At 39.8% G+C, this 19,504-nt stretch overlaps 1 protein-coding gene across 5 annotated transcripts in view; it reads left to right on the forward strand.

The window, feature by feature from the left end:
- The first annotated feature begins 9,218 nt into the window (after positions 1–9,218).
- Positions 9,219–19,504, forward strand: part of actn1 (actinin, alpha 1) — a 67,560-nt gene continuing 57,274 nt past the window's right edge. For 3 of the 5 annotated variants that reach the window (XM_037747359.1, XM_037747356.1, XM_037747358.1), the window contains exon 1: positions 9,219–9,641. In XM_037747359.1, coding sequence (XP_037603287.1) covers positions 9,543–9,641 — 99 coding nt within the window. In that variant the 5' untranslated portion in view covers positions 9,219–9,542. The remainder of the gene's footprint in view (positions 9,642–19,504) is intronic. The other 2 variants (XM_037747355.1, XM_037747357.1) reach the window with 1 other exon arrangement.

Here is a 19,504-nt window from a genome sequence, read left to right on the forward strand (position 1 = left end):
CAGGCTGCCACTCTGAATAAAACATATTCATCACTGAGAATTAAAATGATGAGTCAGACATCATAAATAGTTCATGTCCATCTCTGTGGGGAAAAATAAACCTTTGCGTGGATAGATTCTTGACTCTGAAAAATGCATTTAAAGCAACTGACAAAAACAGGCTCACCACAAAGTGCATTTAGTTGCTGTTCTGGAGCTTTTTGTCAGTTGTCATGGAATTATAAATGTGTTTATAACTGTTTATTTAAGTGTTTTGCAACACTTTTATCGATAAGTAGTTCTATGGAAAAGGAGGATTTTCTGTAGCTATGCTTTTGACATTGGCTACTTCTCATGATTTGCATGTTCAGTAGCTTTGAAAAATGATTTTCACAAGTGGTCTAAGACTTCTCTCACTTGACAACCTCTAAAGCTGAAACAAAACTATGAGCAAAATTAGTCCAAATAATCTGCAATAATGTTCAGCAACTGTGAATTTTATAATAATGTCCACCAGGGACGTAACCAAGATTTTAGACACACATATTTCACACAAATGCTATTTAAAAACTTCTTTACAGGACCAAATGTAAAATTCTGTTGGATAAATTGAGAATCCTTTATCTATTTATTTATTTTGCTACTTTAAAAGTAGCCAAAATTAGTAAAAATATCACTCGGAGCCACTTTGAATATATTGACTCTAACAAATTCTGCAATCTGCTAATTAAAGAGGACCAATTATGCAAATTTTCAGGTGCATACTTGTATTATGGCTTTCTACTAGAACATGTTTACATGCTCTAATATTCAAAAATTGCTTTATTTTTCTCATACCGGCTGTGGTGCAGCACCTCTTTTCACCCTCTATCTGAAACGCCCTGTTTGAGCTCCTGCCCCCCCGAAAAGCCAATTGGTCGATTGGTCAATCAAACTAAACTCTTCGGACTCCGCTCCAGCTCCCTTCTAACTAGCTTTGTTTGAGAGCATGCCGATCTAGCCGCTAGGCAGATATCATGCAAAAAGTGTGTTACTTGGTGACATCACCACGTTACGTTAGGAGAAAAGGCGGGACTTCAAGCGAGGCGTTTCAGGCAGTTAAGGAGCAATGTTTCTGTGGAGGAGAGTAACTCCCTTTGGCTTTGTAACTTTGCAGACCTTTTACATGCACAAAAAACTATAGAACACATTAAAGGAAAGGAAAAAGGCTCAAAAGCATAATAGGTCCTCTTTAAATACCCAATATGTGCAATTTTTTATTCCCATAAATATTAAAGAGAACATGACCTCAGTGTCCCGCTTGTGGGATTTGGTCACTCTTAATACCACAATTTTTCAGCTCAAGTAAATTTTCAAAGTAAAAGTCCACCAAAGACAAAACAAATCTGTATTCCTTCAAAAGAAAATAAAGGCAGGACGTTGACCTTTCATGAGGTGAATAACCATAAATGGACGAGTATCTGTTCAGCAGATAAATTGGCCACACCCACTCAGATTCCCCAACTGTGTAATGATTGTCCATTAAAACACATGATGTCATTCCTGTCTGAGGAAACAGCGATGCCAGTTGTGTCCCGTCTACAGCCTGAACGACGGCACTCTTCTGCCAGACAAAGCAGACTACCAAGAGGGCATACCAGTGGTTGTTGGAAAAGATTACAAAGAGAGAAAACAGACCGCATGGCATCGCGGCCTCACGAGCTGGCGGTGGCGTGGTAATCCGAGGGCAGGCAAACATGCAGTTGAGGGCTATCGAGTTGTTTGTACTGCTCTCTTGTCAAAATGATTTCCTCTACTACTTCTTAGAACTTCTCAGTGTGGCCCGTCACTTATCTGCAGGAAGTAGACACCCTTCATTTAACCCCCATGCTTCCCCCGGGACAAGTATTCATATTGTATGCTTTGTGTTTGTTTATAGTTTGACTGGAGTGTGCCTGCTGGGCTGCATATGGCTTAATGATTAATTACAGGCTGCAGATGCAGAGACGTATAACACAGTTTTAACATCAATCAAAAGTATATTGAGAGTTGAATTTTACAAATTCAGTCACGTATATTTTACTGTTATTACCCACAGTGCTAAAGCATGCTTTACTGGTCACATTAGAAGAGAAACAAACCCATTAGTGAACTTACAATGGCCTTTTTTATCTTTATTTATTCAGGGAAGGTTAACTGCTCCTGTGTGCTCTTTTGCAGCAACACCCTCCTACATAGGTCACATTCACGACTGGGAGGGGCCCAGTACAACCACAGACTTTGAGGACTTCCACTACAGTAAGCATTGGTTCAGTCGAATGCACCACATTGGTTTGGGAGGGGACACCCTAACGTTTTCAGTTTCTTAAAGGCCCCTAATTTATCAATCAGCTTCTTACTATGAGTGTTGTGGTCCTACAGTACATGAACACACTATTTCCTATTATAGAGGAGTTTTTTTTTTTTTATTTCACATAACAGATTCCTGTATTTGTGTTTTTTCTGCAGGGCTCAGCTTGAAAAAGGTGATGGCATGTTTTTAACCTGCACCAATCAGGATTTAGCGATATTTGGATGTAAATGTGATGGCAGTTGTTTGATTATGTTGCCAATCGTATGTGATCAAACCACAGATTTGTTTTTGAGTTTTAAACTCTTTGATTTATGTACATTTAGTAGTGGGCAACCTCCGGGTCTGAAAAGTGAAGCCAATGCTGAAGTGCCTTAAACCTGCATTCTTTCTAACAGCCAGCAGGGGGTGACTCCTCTGGTTGCAAAAATAAGTCAGATTGTATAGAAGTCTGTGAGAAAATGAGCCTGCTTCTCACTTGATTTATTACCTCAGTAAACATTGTAAACATGAGTTTATGGTCTCAATCGATAGTTTCAAGTCTTCTTCAATACAGCATGATGTTCATTTAGTAAATTATGGTCCCATTTAGAGTCAAATAGACCATAAAGCAGGGGATGCTTTAGGGCGTGGCTACCTTGTGATTGACAGGTCGCTACCACGGCGTTGTCCAGTCTGGGAGTTGTCTGTGTTTACGTCTTACAACTTTAACCCTTTCACAGTATGTTTTCAGTTCATGAAAGTTAATTGTAACATTTTGGTCACCTGAAAATGTCTTATTCAGCATTCAAGTCTACTTAGCTCCACCCTCTCATGTCACTTCTGGTTGCAAAAAAACAAGATGGTGATGGCCAAAATGCCGAACTTGAGGCTTCAAAACAAGTCCACAAACCAATGGAATGTCATGTTGACTACGTCCACGTCTTATGTACAGTCTATGATATTTAGTCACAAATATTTGTATGGATGGACAGTTTAAGAACCAAATTCTATGCTGTGGAACCAGATACATTGTCTTTTTTTTATTCCATGCATTCTTCTTCCTTGTCAAAACTTGCCGCCTACATTACCCATAATGCAACTCAACCACCGACAGTTTGGTCTGAGCTTGGTGTGTGCTGTGTATTATGATAGTAGCAGCTAATGTAGCCTCAAGCTGCTAACCTCAAGCAGAGATGAGGAGCGGGCTACAGAGGTCTATTAAGATCACTGCTTTCTAACTCCACACCAACAGATGTTTTTCTTTTTTAAACCTGTAGTCTTCAGCCTCAACCCACTCTGACTCAAGTGACACCACATGTAGCAATTTTTCAGATTTCTATCGGCTCCCTCTAGAGCGACAAAAGGCTTTATACAACTTTTTTTTATATACATATTCAGTAGTACCTGTAGTAGATCTGTTAAAGGTGCAGTGTGTAGGATTTGGCGGCGTATAGTGGTGAGGTTGCAGATTTGCAACCAGATGAAACTTTTCCCGTTGGCTGATACAAAAATGCGAAAAGTGTTTGGTTTGTCCGTTCTGGGCTACTGTAGAAACATGGCGGCCGGCTCCGTGAAGAGGACCCACTCTGTATGTAGATGTGAACGGCTCATTGTAAGGTAACAAAAACACACCGATTCTTATTTTCAGGTAATTATACACTAAAGAAAACACAAGTATTAATACTATATTCCATTTTTGCTAATAGATCCCTCTACGTGCTTCACGCTGGACCACTATCAGACTTTTAATGTGTGAAATCTGTGGAGTTTCCCTTTTAATATTTTACATTTTCAGGGGCTTTAGGTCAGATCTTGTATTTGACCACATCCCTCACCCGCTGCTGCATCCTATTCCAACAGAGAAAAACGCTGCGTTTAGATTGAGTCTTCACATTCTTCATCTTGTGCCGACAGTACGCTCCCTTTGGTCGCAGATGGTGTTTTGGCTCAAGTTGTTTGACCACAAACCCAAACACATGTACAACTCAATGGGATTATCCTGCCTGTTCTGCAGTATCCCATACATGGTTCAGCTTTAACAGCAAGGACAGCTATTTAAGAATTCCCCTCCCTACATGACTGGAATACCTTGGGAACGTGCCAGAGCCCAGACAGAGCCCGATGTGCCGGCTCTTCACATGACCTGTGTGCCTCAGAAAGCAGGCCCGATTTTCTTTGCACCACTGAATCCTCACAAGATATTCTGGGATTCTGCTGAATAGTATTATGTTGACGTCAACTAGCCGGACCCGGTGAAATTACTCCGGTATGCCCAAACCAAACTGTGCAGCGCTGGAGTGTGCCACCAGAATAATTATACACATTTCAGTGGTTAATTATAATGTGTTAATTGATGCGTTTAATAAGCCATCATTTGCAGTGTTGAGAGGAAGAGCTTCTTTTATTCAGCTGGCCAATTAGAGCTCCTGTTGCTGATCCGTGGATTGGACCTCTTTTTAGTTTTTAGTGAGGTGTTCTGGCTGTGTGTTTAAATGACACAATGGAAAAACTCATTAGCAATTTAAATACAAACGTAGCAATTAAAAGCCTTTTTTTCGGTCCACCACTTCGGTCCAGGCTGAAATATCTCAACAACTATTGGATAGATTGCCATGAACTTTGCTACAGATATCCATCTTCCCCTCAGGATGAGTTGTAATAACTTTACCTAAAGGGGTAGTGCAGCATTTTAGTATTGTGCGTGCATATAACTTGGGAACTCACAAGAGACGGATTAAAAAATTGAAGCAGTAGAGGACGAGATATCCTGGCTTTTAGTGCCTAATATGGTCAAGCTCCAAAACTACTCGATTCTTCATTTCCTGCTGTATAATTCATCTCGAGGCCGTCTTTTATTGGCCCCCGCTGACTCTAAAATGCCTACTTCTTTCAAACACCCACACCTCCAGTTCTCAGTTACAAATGTGAAGTCTTGAGCTCAAACCCAGTTTTAACCAGTGGGGACCATTTGGGTCTGAGAAGTGAAGCCAGTGCTGAAGTGCCTTAAACCTGCATTCTTTCTAACAGCCAGCAGGGGGCGACTCCTCTGGTTGCAAAAAGAAGTCTGATTGTATAGAAGTCTATGAGAAATGAGCCGACTTCTCACTTGATTTATTACCTCAGTTAACATTGTAAACATGAGTTTATGGTCTCAATCGATAGTTTCAAGTCTTCTTCAATACAGCATGATGTTCATTTAGTAAATTATGGTCCCATTTAGAGCAATATAGACCATAAAGCAGGGGATGCTTTAGGGCGTGGCTACGTTGTGATTGACAGGCCGCTACAACGGTGTTGTCCGGACTGGGAATTGTCCACGTTTTCGTCTTTGAACTTTAACCCTTTCACAATGTGTTTTCAGTTCATCAAAGTTAATTGTAACATTTTGGTCGCCTAAAAATGTCTTATTCAGCGTTCGGTTGTACTCCACCCTCTGGTATCACTTCTGGTTGCAAAAAATTCAAGATGGCGACGGACAAAATGCTGAACTCAAATCTTCAAAACGCCAGTCCACAAACCAACAGGTGACGTCACAGTGATAATGTCCACTACAGTCTTTTAACACTGTTGACATCATCAAAGTTATTTTTTAGACTTTTGAAAGCTCCACCAGAGCAAATATACTCGTGTTTAGTGCTAATTAGCCAATGTAAGCATGATAACACACTAAACTAAAATGGTTAACATGGTGACCATTGTACCTGCTACACACAGCATGTTCGCGTTTTCATTAAGAGCATGTTAGCGAACTGACATTAGCATTGAGCTCAAAGCTGTGTGACTACAGCCTCACACAGCTGCTAGCATGGCTTTAAACTCTCTTCAAATTTATTTTTTGCAAAGCCATTTAAAAGCTAATTAAAGCATTTATTATTTAAAGTCACAATAATTAAATGGATTTATTAATTGGCACAGATAGTGAGCATTGTATAACCTTTAAGCCAATAGTTTAATTTTAATGTAAAGTTAATGAATTACTTTGTTTTTCAAACTGTAAGTTAATTAACTAATGAAAAAAAAACAGTTGTGTAATTATCTCCAGATTCCATTACTAAGAAGCTGCAGTCAGCTACTTTTGGTTTTAGTTGACTTTCATCACCACCGCCGGGCTGCTGTTGGGAGCAGGCGGGCGGTGAGCTGGCAGTCTGCTCTCGGGCCGTGACATCACTTTCCCAAACATTCACCCTTGGAAGTTTGTCCATATATGGAAGAGTGCTCCACTTTCTCCTGACTGCCGGGGCTATCCCGTGTGTCTTTCCTGCTTTGTGTGAGTGAGTGTGTGCGTGACTGAATGTGTGTGTGAGTGACTGTGAATGTGTGTGTGTGTGTGTGTGACAGGCAGAGAGAGAGAGTCAGTTTACCTTACAAGGCAGACAGACCTGGCCTTCCCTTCACATGTTTACAGGAGCCTCGTTGTGACTCACCTTTCTTTTCTGAATGACTGAAGGCTGATGTGGGAATGTGCAAAGAATTTTACTCAGGATGGAAGAGCTCAATAATGACCTGTATATAGAGAACTCAGAGGTCGAGGAAGTACTCATATGTTTTACTGAAGTAAAAATAGTCCCTTACATTCAAGATCTCAAGTGTTAAAGTAAAAGTACTTGTTGGGTAGAATGGAGAGAGTTGTATTATTATTATATATAGCATATTATTGGAATATTATTTCTTATGCTTTAATGTTGTTTAACTACTTGCTAGATAGTTTAATCTACAGCACAGTATATTATATAAATTGATTTGTTTGCTAAGTCTTAAAGGATCAGTATGTTACATTTCCGGGGATCTATTAGCAGAAATGGACTATAATATTCATAACTATGTTCTCGTTAGTGTATAAGCACCTGAAATTAAGAATTGTTGTGTTTTCGTTAGCTTAGAATGAGCCGTTTATATCTACGTAGTTCTCCGACACGCTTGTGAAACTGCGGTAATGCAAGCCGCCGAGTGCTAAACCGTGGTACCGCCAGCCGCCGTCTGACTTCCATTGGAGGAGTGAGCGGAAGGGTACTCAGTTGGTTGCAATCTGCAACCGCACCACTAGATGTCGCCAAATCCTACACACTGTACATTTAATCCATAAAGTAACTCCTGCTGTCAGGTAAATTTAGTGGAGTAAAAAGTACAATATTTGCCTCTGAAATTTAGTGAAGCATAAGTAGAATAAAATCTAAATACTTAAGTGTAGTAGGCTACAAGTATTTCAAATTGTACTGAAATGCACTACTTGAGTAAATGTACTTGATTACATTCCACCACTGATAGATATTTGTCTAACCCTCAGTGGTGGAAAGTAACAAGTACATTTACATAGTACTACTCTGAGGTACTTGTACTTTACTTGAATCTTTCCATTTTCTGCTACTTTATACATATTGTACCTTTTACTCCACTACATCTATTTGATAAAGTTACTTTGCAGGTTCAGATTAGTACAAAATATTATATTTCACGAGCTACCCAGCAGATAAAGTTTATAAAGGAGTTCAAATTAGCCCCACCTTTACCAACTTCAACATTAAAGTGATGCACACAATAATGCATCAATAACTGTAATCCAATAATGTAATATACATTAATCTGTTTCTGTACAGTATAGTACTTGAGTAAATTTACTTAGTTACATTGCAGTATTGTTACTAAAGTAAAAGGATCTAACTATGTCTTTAAAAACTGCTTTTAAAAAAACCCCAATATTAACAAAACCGCCTCGTCAGCAATTATTTAAAATGTTATTTTTATGTTCTTAAAAAGTTTCCTTTTTTAACACCTTTAGTTACACCTTGTAAAGTAACACGCTACCCTTATTGTACTCTAATTACAGTGTTTAATGTGTTTCATTCTGAGTTTCTTTCTTACATAAAAGCCCTTAAAGTCATGAAAAACAAAAATGCATTGAAACTTCTTAGCATAATAGAAGAATATGAATTAAAGGTACAGCCCTATAGCCCTTAATTTAATTTATTATTATTTTCATGTATAATTTTACATATTTTATTTGTTCTTGTTCTGTATGCACCTTGTCCCTTTACTTGAATGCAATGATCTATGAGCCATGTTGTTTGTAAATTTTAATGTTCAATAAAAAAAAAGGAAGAAGCCAGGAAACATGTTTGATTATTTTTTGTTTGTTTGTTTGTTTAACTTTTTAATTGTATTTATATCAAACAAAAATGCATTGAAACTTCTCAGCATAATAGAAGAATATGAATTACAGGTATACAGCCCTAGTTAGCCCAATTATTATTTTCATGTATAATTTTACATATTTTATTTGTTTTTGTTCTGTATGCACCTTGTCCCTTTACTTGAATGCAATGATCTATGAGCCATGTTGTTTGTAAATTTGAATTTGTTTAATAAAAAAAACAAAAAAAACAACACTTGGATATAAAGCCTCCCTCACTGACAGCCCAGCCAGCCAATCCGCTTCGAGGTGATGTACACATTGATGCATCAATATTTGTAATCCAATAATGTAACATACATTGTCCTACAAAGTACTAAAGTAAAGTAAATTTACTTTTTTATTTTTATTATTATTATATATTTATTGTATTATATACATATTATTATATATTATACATATTTTTATTATATTATTTTATTTTGTATTACATTGCACCAGTATTGCTACTAAAGTAAAGGATCTGTGTCTTTAAAAACTGCTTTTAAAAAAATATTAATTAATTATTAAAAGCTTCCTTTTTTTTAGACCTTAAGTTACACCTTGTAAAGTAACGCGTTACACTTATTGTACTCTAATTACAGTGTGAAGTCTCCTCTCAGATCAACCTATATACAGTCAACCTTGGATATAAAGCCTCCTGCACTGACAGCCCAGCCAGCCAATCAGCTTCGAGGAGGCGGGTCATGTGCTCCCGGTGTCGACCAATCAGATGCCATCATGTCGGTTATCGATTAAATTTGTCTGAAGCAAAGTTTTTTTGCGTCTCTTCGCTGCATCGCCTCCAACTAGAAACCTGCCTGCTGCCTCTCTACCGAGGAGCTCTGCTGCTGCTGCTGCTGGGCGACAACTAGAGCAGATAGAGAGAGAAAAGAGGCAGAGTTGGAGGGTGAAAGAGAGAGAAAGAGAGAGAGGAAGAGAGAGAGAAAGAGAGGACCGTTAATTTCATCCACACGGTCTTGAATGCGTGGCGGAGAGTAGAGCAGAGCTGTGAAGGACCAGGGGGACATATAGCCGAGCGTCTCTCTCTCTAAATATATATATACAGCTTTGTAGTTACACAATATGGAAGAGTATGATGGAGAGATTGCTTACATGCACCAGGAAGATGACTGGGATCGAGATCTGCTCCTGGATCCTGCCTGGGAGAAGCAGCAGAGAAAGGTGAGACACTGACTGACTTCTCTGGTGGTGGAAAGGTGCGGAAGTGTTGCTTTTGTATAATAATAATAATCATATTAATCAGCTTTATTATTATCAGTAGATTTGATTACTTTAAAAGCACATTTGGTGAGTTAAATTGAGCAGAAAGGAGGCACCAAACAGTTTAGACGCACCAAATAGTTTAATTATAAGGCTAATTATGAGGTTGGTAATCACCTGTGCGTGTTTCCTCAGCTACTTTTTCTTTTTCTTTTTTTTTTTTTTTTTTGATTTTCAATATTATATTTATTATTTTTTTTTGTTCATTTTGATCAACAGAATAAACATTCACAAATCAGAATCAGAATGGTGTTTATTGCCAGGTGTAAGGAATGTGCTTTGGTTTTGTTGGTGCAAGTTAAACAGTATAATTAAGTTAAAGTTAAACATCCCCAATAATCAAATTTTCTCGGTATACAAAGAAACTTAATAAACCTAATATTAATAAAAAAAGAAGCCAGTATAGATACAGGAAAAATATATTATATACAAAAAAATAGATATATAAGTAAAAAAGAATACACACAAGTAAAAGAAAAGAAAATTTAAAACAATAAAATCAAATCTATTTACATATATACTCCTCAGCTACTTTCATCAGATGGTGCTCCAAAACTTTTCTCGCCTCCAGATCTCAGAACCCATATCCTGTTTAGCAGTTATGAAATATCCTACAGAGAGGAGGGGAGGGGGTGTAAGAAGAAGGGGTTTTAGAAAAACAGATTATAAACTGGACTGGACAGGACGCCCACCTTTTCCAGAGCAACAGATGTCATCCATGCGCTTGACTGCATATGGATGGTGTGTGACTGGCCCCTCCTGTCATCTGGTCCACGATGCGACGTGGATTAGGCCATGCTTAACAAGCCGGGGGATGCAGTGTGTGTTTGGGTGTGTGTGTGTGTGAGGAGGGGGATAAAACCCAACAGAAATCTCCTTTATTTAGCTGTTTGGTGACTTTTATGCACGGATTCTGCATGTCCCAGATACATAAATGTTGCATTTCTGCTTGATATGGAAGTGCTGTATTGTGGATACAGTTTGGAAGTTCAGTCATATTTAAAACCCTGACTAGATTACTGCTTTACTTTTCCCCCCTTGGGTGAATATGAGCTCCATAACCCATCCATATACTGTCTTTAACATGCCCAAATCAGCTCCACGCGTAGAACAAGTACATGCAACAAAGAAAGGTTTAAGGTTTGAATAAAGCCTCAAATTGAGAGGGAATCCTTGAGTCCATCAAGGGCCTCCCGTCAGTGCAAAAGAGAATACTCTGCACCGGTAATGTTTCAAAACTTCCCATTTGGCCGGTATAAAGATTCAACTAGGCAGGCTGCAGGAGAAATTGTACTACCTTAATAAACTGGTTAAAACTAAAATAGCAGAGTGACCTCCTAGTTTAAAACAATATGACTTTGTCTCTGTTGTTTAGTGGCCCAGTGTTTTGGAAGTTAGTTCATTCATATTTAAAACCCTGACTAGATTACTGCTTTACTTTTCTCCCTTTGGATGAATATGAGCTCCATAACCCCTCCATATACTGTCTTTAACAAGCCCAAAATCAGCTCCACGCGTCCCCCAGCTGCTGCTGCTCTTTCTACCAAGACAAGAGTATGAATGGTCTGTTTCGAGAAGGCGTGTTACTTCTCCCCAGACTTTTTCCTCTGCTTTGAAAAACGGGGAAGAAAAAGCTCTGTGGAATCTGAGTAAGCGCTGCGGTTTGGGCTGGGCTTGCATGGGAGCAAGCGTGCCCAAAAATGGTAATAATCGGCCCCTCTCGCTGCCGTTGGAAAACTTTTTCCCCCCAAGTTTCTTCCTTTGCTCTGCGAGCTCTCAGCTTGTAGTTTCCTGGATTATGTCATCGGCAGGCTGCTACCGGTCGATTAGAGGGAATAAAGGGAAGGAATGCAGGTCAGGTGTGGACAGCAGACTGGGCTGGGCAGCATCTCATGCTGCTACTCCTTTTAGTGCCTTAAAGAGAAAGTATTTCCTGAAGGACAGTAACCCCTCACAGTTTAGCTCCCACATCCTCCTCCAGCCTGGATCACACACTTCCATCATGGTGGAATACTTTTCCTCTGCATGAGCTGCATATTTCTGTGCCTGCATGACCCTCATTGATCTAATCATCCTGCAGAGAGAAGGGATGTTTTATTCATCTGTTCGTCTCCACAGAGAGCAGCGATAAGTGATTATGTTGAGATCTGAACACACAATCACAGGCTGAGAGCCAGCAGCCCCTCTGACAGCCATCACCTCGGTCCTCTATAGTTACACACATAAACACACTTTTCATTCATATGCATGTGATTACACACACACGCACGCACGCACACACACACACACACACACACACACACACACACACACACAGGTTTCCAGCAATCAGCTTCACTGCTGATGAACAGATAACCAAGAAGCCTTTCATGTTTGCTGATTGTTTCCCATCAAGAAAAAAACATTATTATTATTCAAAACTCTGACATGTTTAGTGTTTAAATGAGTCAACCAGCATCTCGGAGGTGCTTCCCCTCACCAAACAGAAGTTTATTCAAGTGTGCTATTAGTATACTTCTTAAAATAGATTTCTTAAAAAAAGAGTATACTTTCAGTTTACTTTTTATGAGTTATACTTAACAAAAGTATACTTAAGTATACTTGGCTCATACTAACAAGTATACAGAAAAGTCTAAGTATACTTGTACTTAATCCTTTGGTCAAGATATACTTAAGAACATTATAAGTTAGTATACTTGTATAAAAACTATTTAACTAGTAGTTTACTGAATATACTTTAAAGTGTACTTTCATAAACTATAAAGTGGGCTACAAGTGTATACTAGTATACTTGCAGTAAAAACACTATTAAACTAGTAATTACTGAGAGTATACTTCAAAGTGTACATCCATAAACTAAAAAGTGGGCTACCAGTATAAAACTAGTAAACTATCAGTACAGTACTTACACTTAAAATATACTTTTATAAACTAAATTAGTCCCAAGAAGTATTGAAGTAGTCCACTTACAAGTATAAAACTAGTAAACGATCTGTATACTTATAGTTGCAATACAAAATAAGACTTAAATGTAAACTAGTTGTGCACTCAAAGTTTACTATTCTTACTTAAAAGTATACTTTTATAAAGTAAAAAGTGGTCCAATTTAGTCCCAAGATGTATTAAAGCAGTACGGTTATAAGTATGCTACTAGCACATTGATATTAGTATGCTTACAACATAAAGTATACTTGGGGAAATATATACTTGAACTTTACTTAAGTATACTTCATAAAATAGCTCTGTAGCCTTCAGACTATTCATTTGTTTGTCAAGAAGTGACAGCTGATATTTACCACCAAAGTAATCCTGTTTGGAGACGTAAGAAACTGTAAAAGTAGAGCGTTGACGTCTGTTAAATAGACTGTAAGACTATATTTTTATATATTACGCAGGTTAGAACTTTTTATTTGGCTCCATTTCGCAATTGACGCACACAACCCCGGCATGTCAGAGAGTGCTTAACATATTTTTGAGTTTGATGCAAGTCCTAACCTGGCCCCTCGGGTATTAAGGCATCCTCTTATCTTGGAATCTAAATGTCTTTACAGATCCAGGTGTCTCAGGTACGCTGCGCCAGATGTTACTTAAAGCTACAGCTCCCACATATTTTCACTTAAACAACACGAGACGTAGTTTATGTGTTAGTCACATCACACCTCAGTGAAACAAACAAACACACAGTCTGTAATGTTTCTCTTCTGTTGTTGTTCACGGCTGGGAGGTGGAGTTCAGGTGTTAACTGCTGCAGCTAAATTGTCCAGGTTTGTCCTTATAAGGACATAAGCTGCTGCAGTACCTTCGATCAGGCCCTGCCTGTAAACCTCCCGCCTCCCACTTCCCATCTCCCACACCCCAAACACTCCCAACCCACACCCACATTCCCCTGCTCCGACTGTACACGCCAGGTCACAGATAAGATCACCTCCTGATCAGTCTGAGGCTTTGTTCACTTTTTCCCAAAACTTATTTTGACTCGTTTTGTGACTTTGAGTCTCAAATATGATCAGCTCTGACTGGCACTCCACCCCTCTTAGTCGATGAGTCGACTAATTGGTTGTTTTGGTCTTAGTCGACTAAGATTTCTTTAGTCAATTAGTCATTTCTTATGCTTTTTTCATGATGAATGACTTATTTCCAAGAAACTTATGAGCACATCTCTGGTAAACACAAGATTTAAAGTGGTGATTTTGTGTGATTACTGGTAGAGAAACTCAGTTTCACAGATCTGTCGATTAAATAAAAAAATAATCGATCGTACGAGTGTTCAACGTATCCTCATACAACAGTTTGTATAAAAGTTATTCCTCATTTTTCATGCGTTTTTCTACGAATGTCCAGCATTTCTGCCCCAGTCTTTTCAAAATAAACTTCCGTCTTCATAGGAAACAACATGGTTAGGTTTAGGCAACAAAAGTACTTAGTTAGGTTTAGGAAAAGATCATGGTTTGGGTTAAAATAACTCAGAAAGTGGTGTAACTTAAGTACAGAGGTTATGTGACAAATCAACGTTGACTTCTGGTTTCACACAGGGTTACAAACACCAGTCTCCTGGGCAGAAGTGCGGTGCTTTTTGACCCACCCATCCGACCTCCTCCCCTTACATACAAATTGATTTTGTGGGATATAAACGAATTACAGTGCATTATATTCATAGGTATAGCTACAGACAGTCATAGACTGTATATAAGAAGTGGATGTAGTCACCGTGACGTCACCTGTTGGTTTGTGGACTGCCGTTTTGAAGCCTCGAGTTCGGAATTTTGGCCGTCGCTATCTTGTTTTTTTGCAACCAGAAGTGACAGTATTGAAGAAGACTTGAAACTAGCGATTGAGACCATAAACTCATGTTCACAATGTTTACTGAGGTAATAAATCAAGAGAGAAGTAGGCTCATTTTCTCATAGACTTCTATACAATCAGACTTCTTTTTGCAACCAGAGGAGTCGCCACCTGCTGGCTATTAGAAAGAATGCAAGTTTAAGACACTTCACTTCTCAGACCTGGAGGTCCACTGCTAACGGTGTATGAGAACTATAGATATAAAACTGTTTTAAATCTATGATGAGGACAGCCACAGTTCAGACAGACATGGACCAGACCTCTTTTCTGAGTCTCTCTCTGACACACTAAGTGGAGAAATGATGAAATAATTGATTCATTTTCATTTTGGAGGTCTGGGCGTTGACTCAGCGTGTTGTCAATGCATTACTAGGAATCATGATGCAATTAATCCACGCTGCAGGCCAGAAGGACGTGTGGAAAAGAACTTGTCTTTTGTGTGACAGATGATACAGGAAGTGCCCACTAAGCGACTCCGTCATCAGACGTGTGTCACCTCCTTTACACTCCCCGCTTTGACTAATCAGCGCTCCCTTGGGTGGGTCTGTCGCTGGCAGCAGCCTGCGTCCAATCAAACGGAGCATCCTGACCTACATCTACATTAACTGACGTTTACACTGCTTCTGGAGAAAAAAACAAATTTACTGTAATACACATTCATATTCAGGAAGGGAGACAAAACCTGCTTCAAGTTTCAGGAAACTGACTCAACGCCTGAATCAGCGTGTGACGTTTCAGTTTTAGTGAGAAGACGGCAGCTGTTTGCCAAATTGCATAATAGGATGTGTAATGTCAGCTCTGGCCACCTCATAAAAATGCTTCCTGTCATCAGATTCCTCTGTACCCATGATGCACCTTGCGCAGCCCTCTTTTAACAAAAGAAGAAGAGCGTCACAGACAAAGCAGGGAATGTGGAAAGAGTGTTTTCTCTCTGTGTGGCAGGTGGCTCTGCTCTCCACCCTGATAAAGGCATTATGTGCTGAAATGTTGCTTCTTTTCACTACATAAAACATGAGTGCGCTGAAGAGTGTCACTTTTTTTTGCCCTCATATTCAATAAACTGTCTGGCTGTGTCATGTGATGTTTTCCATCCTGCAGCCTGACATTGAACCTCTGATTAAACTCACATTATCTATTTTCAGTCAGTGAAATTACATTTTTTTGCATGTTTTTATAAGAGAAGTGGTGTATTCATCTGCAGGTCAACAGTTCAGATCCCATGGGAAAGTTTGAATGCGGCAGTAGCACTTCCTCTTTTCTTTCAAATACTGAAAGTCCCTTGTGTATGTTCAGAGATATTTCTATTTAACGTTTGGTATTCTTTACTAAATGTAGAACAATCAAGCTGCAGTTAGGAAAGACATCCTCAGGTATAGTTTAACATGAGTTTAACAGTGAACAACTCAGCTAGTCTTAATGTCAGTAGCCTGGCATCATAAGAAAACAAAAAATACAGAAAACTTCTCACGTGATATGACCCAAACTGTTTGTTTAGGCAGAAGAGTTCATGTTGATGTCGGACCTCACTGCTCACAATAAGAAACGGACTGAAGAAGTAGGTTATCAGAGCCTTTAAAGTGCCCTTGAGGAGCGCAGTAAAGCTCAGATAAAACTAATCTTTGGCCTACAAATGACTGTATTCAGCATCAACACACGTCTTTTCATCTCTTCAATACAAAAGCAATAGTTCGACATTATGGGAAATATACTTATTCCCTTTCTTGTAAGAGTAGATGAAAAGGTCAACACCACTCTCATGTCACAATGTACACTAACTATGAAGCTACAGCCAGGAGATGGTTACCTAATGACAAGTTCACACTACAAGACTTTCAAGTCGTCGTGGTTTTCACACTACATGACTGACCGGTAACAGGATGTCACACACTACAAGATCTTACACCAGGAGGAATCCCTCATGAGGTCTCCAAACTATGTTTTATCACGAAAGCGCACGTGAGAATACATGGAAAATGACGTGATACCATGCGCGAGACAGATTGCTGATGTTGTTGTTGGCACGTTTTTACGAAATAGCCTTTTTCCACACGTCTATTTTACTATTTATTCCTCCAGGTGCAAAAACAACTTTGCTCCGTGTTGCAAATACAAAACATAAAGTAAGTTCTTATTGTTACAGGAGAGCCCTTTGGCAGTAGGTCATGGCCCCGACAGGTCCAGATATTTAGCATGCTAGACATCTGGAATGTGTCTGCGAGGCATCGGCAAGCGTCTTTCAGCAGTTCACACACACACACACACCGATGTGTGAACGGCGAGCCAACACTGATTTTTGTCTGGGAGCTCCAAAAACTATCGGGGAGCGGAAAATCAGGGCTGAAGTCGTGTAGTGTGAACTAGCTATTAGCTTAGCATAAAGACTGGTGGTAAACAATTCACATATCATAAAGTGGGCATGTCTGTAAAGGGGAGACTCGTGGGTACCTATAGAACCCATTTTCATTCACATATCTGGAGGTCAGAGGTCAAGGGACCCCTTTAAAAATGTCCATGACAGTTTTTCTATGCCAGATGATACCAGTATCTCAGATCAAGATCAGATCAAGTCTCACTCAGCAAGAGAATGAATCAACCATATTTCAAACAAATGCCAAACTATTCCTTTAAATGAGAATGTGAAGCTGTTTCCTGTCCGGAGACGGTTCAGTATTCATTTCTCAGTCACTTAGTCATCCGTCAGGGCGGCTGCTGCTCTCTGTGAAACAGAAAGAAGCGAGACAATTGAAAGATATCTTACTAGAAGTCTGGAGTCCTCTCGGGTGCTGATAATCCCGCGTTCCCTCGCTGTCGTGGTTAACACAGCCGGGCTATAAATCCCAACAGGAGCTCCCCCGGGCGAACCGATCATCCCGCCCCGGTCACGCTGTCAGGGCGCCGTCTCGTTGGTCCTGATTGATGGGGTCACGGGCGGACACCCCAGCTGGGAGGACCCAAGAGCATCCAGACGTCCACCCGGCCCATCGCTGGGAGCTTTATGCGTGTGCTCACAGCTCGGCCAGCGGGGTACGATCACAGTCCAACTTCTTTTAATTCGTCCACTGAAGATGCAGATTGTCTTCTCCTGAATCAGCATTTAGTCGACACTGTTATGGACTTGCACCCAGAAATATTAATGTTTGTGATAGAAATTCTTTTATTAACCATGGTAGCAAGTAAACTTTTAAATTAATGATATTAAACTAATCAAATCTGATGATTTAAACATGATTAATTAAGGATGAGCTCATCATCCAGACTCTCATGTAATGACTGCTGAATTTCTAGCAGTAATAGAAATTTGCAACATTAATTATGCTATTTACAGTGTTGAAATCAATGTAATTCCACCTTGGTGAATAACATTATATGATTTCTATCAAAAACATTAATATTTCTGGGTGACTCGAACACTTAAACGTGTTTTCTTTGTTCCAGTTGTCCCAGTTGGGATTCAAACCTGAGACCAGCTCACTTTTCAACCCACTTCTCTCCTTTTTCTCTCCGTCAGTAATTCAATCCTGCGTGAACACGGTCGCGGTTTGATCGAGCCCGTTTCATAATTAAGCGAAACATCTTGTTATGTGCAGCTAACGAGAAGCTTTCAGTCGGGAGGAAACCATCTACTCTGTGTAGCCTGAAGCTCCCGTCTTGATGTATGGAGTGTCAGAAGATCCTGACCTGTGTCTAATGACTCTTACATAACGTCTCAGAGAGGGGTTTTGTTCTCCACTGAGGTGTACTCTACTACTGGAGAGCTGGTGGCAGTGTTCACCCAGGAAAAGTCAATGGGACAGTTCACACTGATTGATCCTTCAGAGAGTTGTTTTACTACACATGTGGGTGGAACCACCAGCTTTTTCCACTGTGTTAACAAGCTAATTAGCAATGCTAGCGGCTTGGCTCTGTGGACGGCGATGACGGTCCATCGGTTGGTCCAAATATCTCAACAACTGTGTGATGGATTGTTATGACATTTTGTATTGACATTCACGGTCATCAGAGGGTTAATCTTGATTAGTTCGTTGATCCCGTTACTCTTCCTTTAACGCCACAATGAGGTTCACATTTGTGGTTTTGTGTGAGATGTCTAAACAACTATTGGATGGATTATCATGAAGTTTGGAGCCAACACATACTCACCTCCAACTCATCAATTAATGGTTGGTCAGTGCTCCTCGGCATCGGAGACCAACGTACGGGGTTCCCCTTTGCGTTACTTTCAGACATGTCAGTGACGGCGTGTCAATATACGCTCGTTACATGCATTGTGTCCTTTCAAAATAAACTTCCGTTTTCACAGGAAGTTAGGTTTAGGCAACACAATCACTTGGGAAAGTTAGTTGACGTTAGCTTCACTGACTAGCGACTCACAGGATGGACACTACTAATGACTGACGTGACTAGTGACTCACGTGACTCACCACCCCTCACGCTATTAATACAACATCACTTGCTCTGACCGCCGAATAATGCTGCGGGTGGGTTTACATTGGACTTAGTTGAAAGCCCGGCTAGTCGCATACAGTCGCTAAACGGTGCCTCCGTGCATCGTATTCTGGTGCCGAGGGGTGCTGCCCAATCGGCGGCATTTGACGAGTTGGAAGAGAGTACATGCTGTACAGTAGCAAGCTGACGTTAGCATTTAGATTTTTTAGTCTTGTTAGAAAATAAAATAACCTTTTCAACAATCATGATGACGTAATAGTGATCAAAAAGTAAAAACTAACAAGCCACATCCCAGACTTACCAACATTTATGGGATTGGTTGTAATCTTCCATCTGTAGAATTGCTTACAGGTTGTTTTCCAACTTTAGCAATTTAATAATCGAGTGAAAAGTTTAAGATAAATGACACAACTTTTCATTTGAGTTTTGCACTGCAACTTTTTTTCTAAATACCTATTTCAGTGCCAGTGATTAAG

This window comes from Sebastes umbrosus, chromosome 16 (assembly GCF_015220745.1).
Source record: "Sebastes umbrosus isolate fSebUmb1 chromosome 16, fSebUmb1.pri, whole genome shotgun sequence".
NCBI lineage: Eukaryota > Metazoa > Chordata > Actinopteri > Perciformes > Sebastidae > Sebastes > Sebastes umbrosus.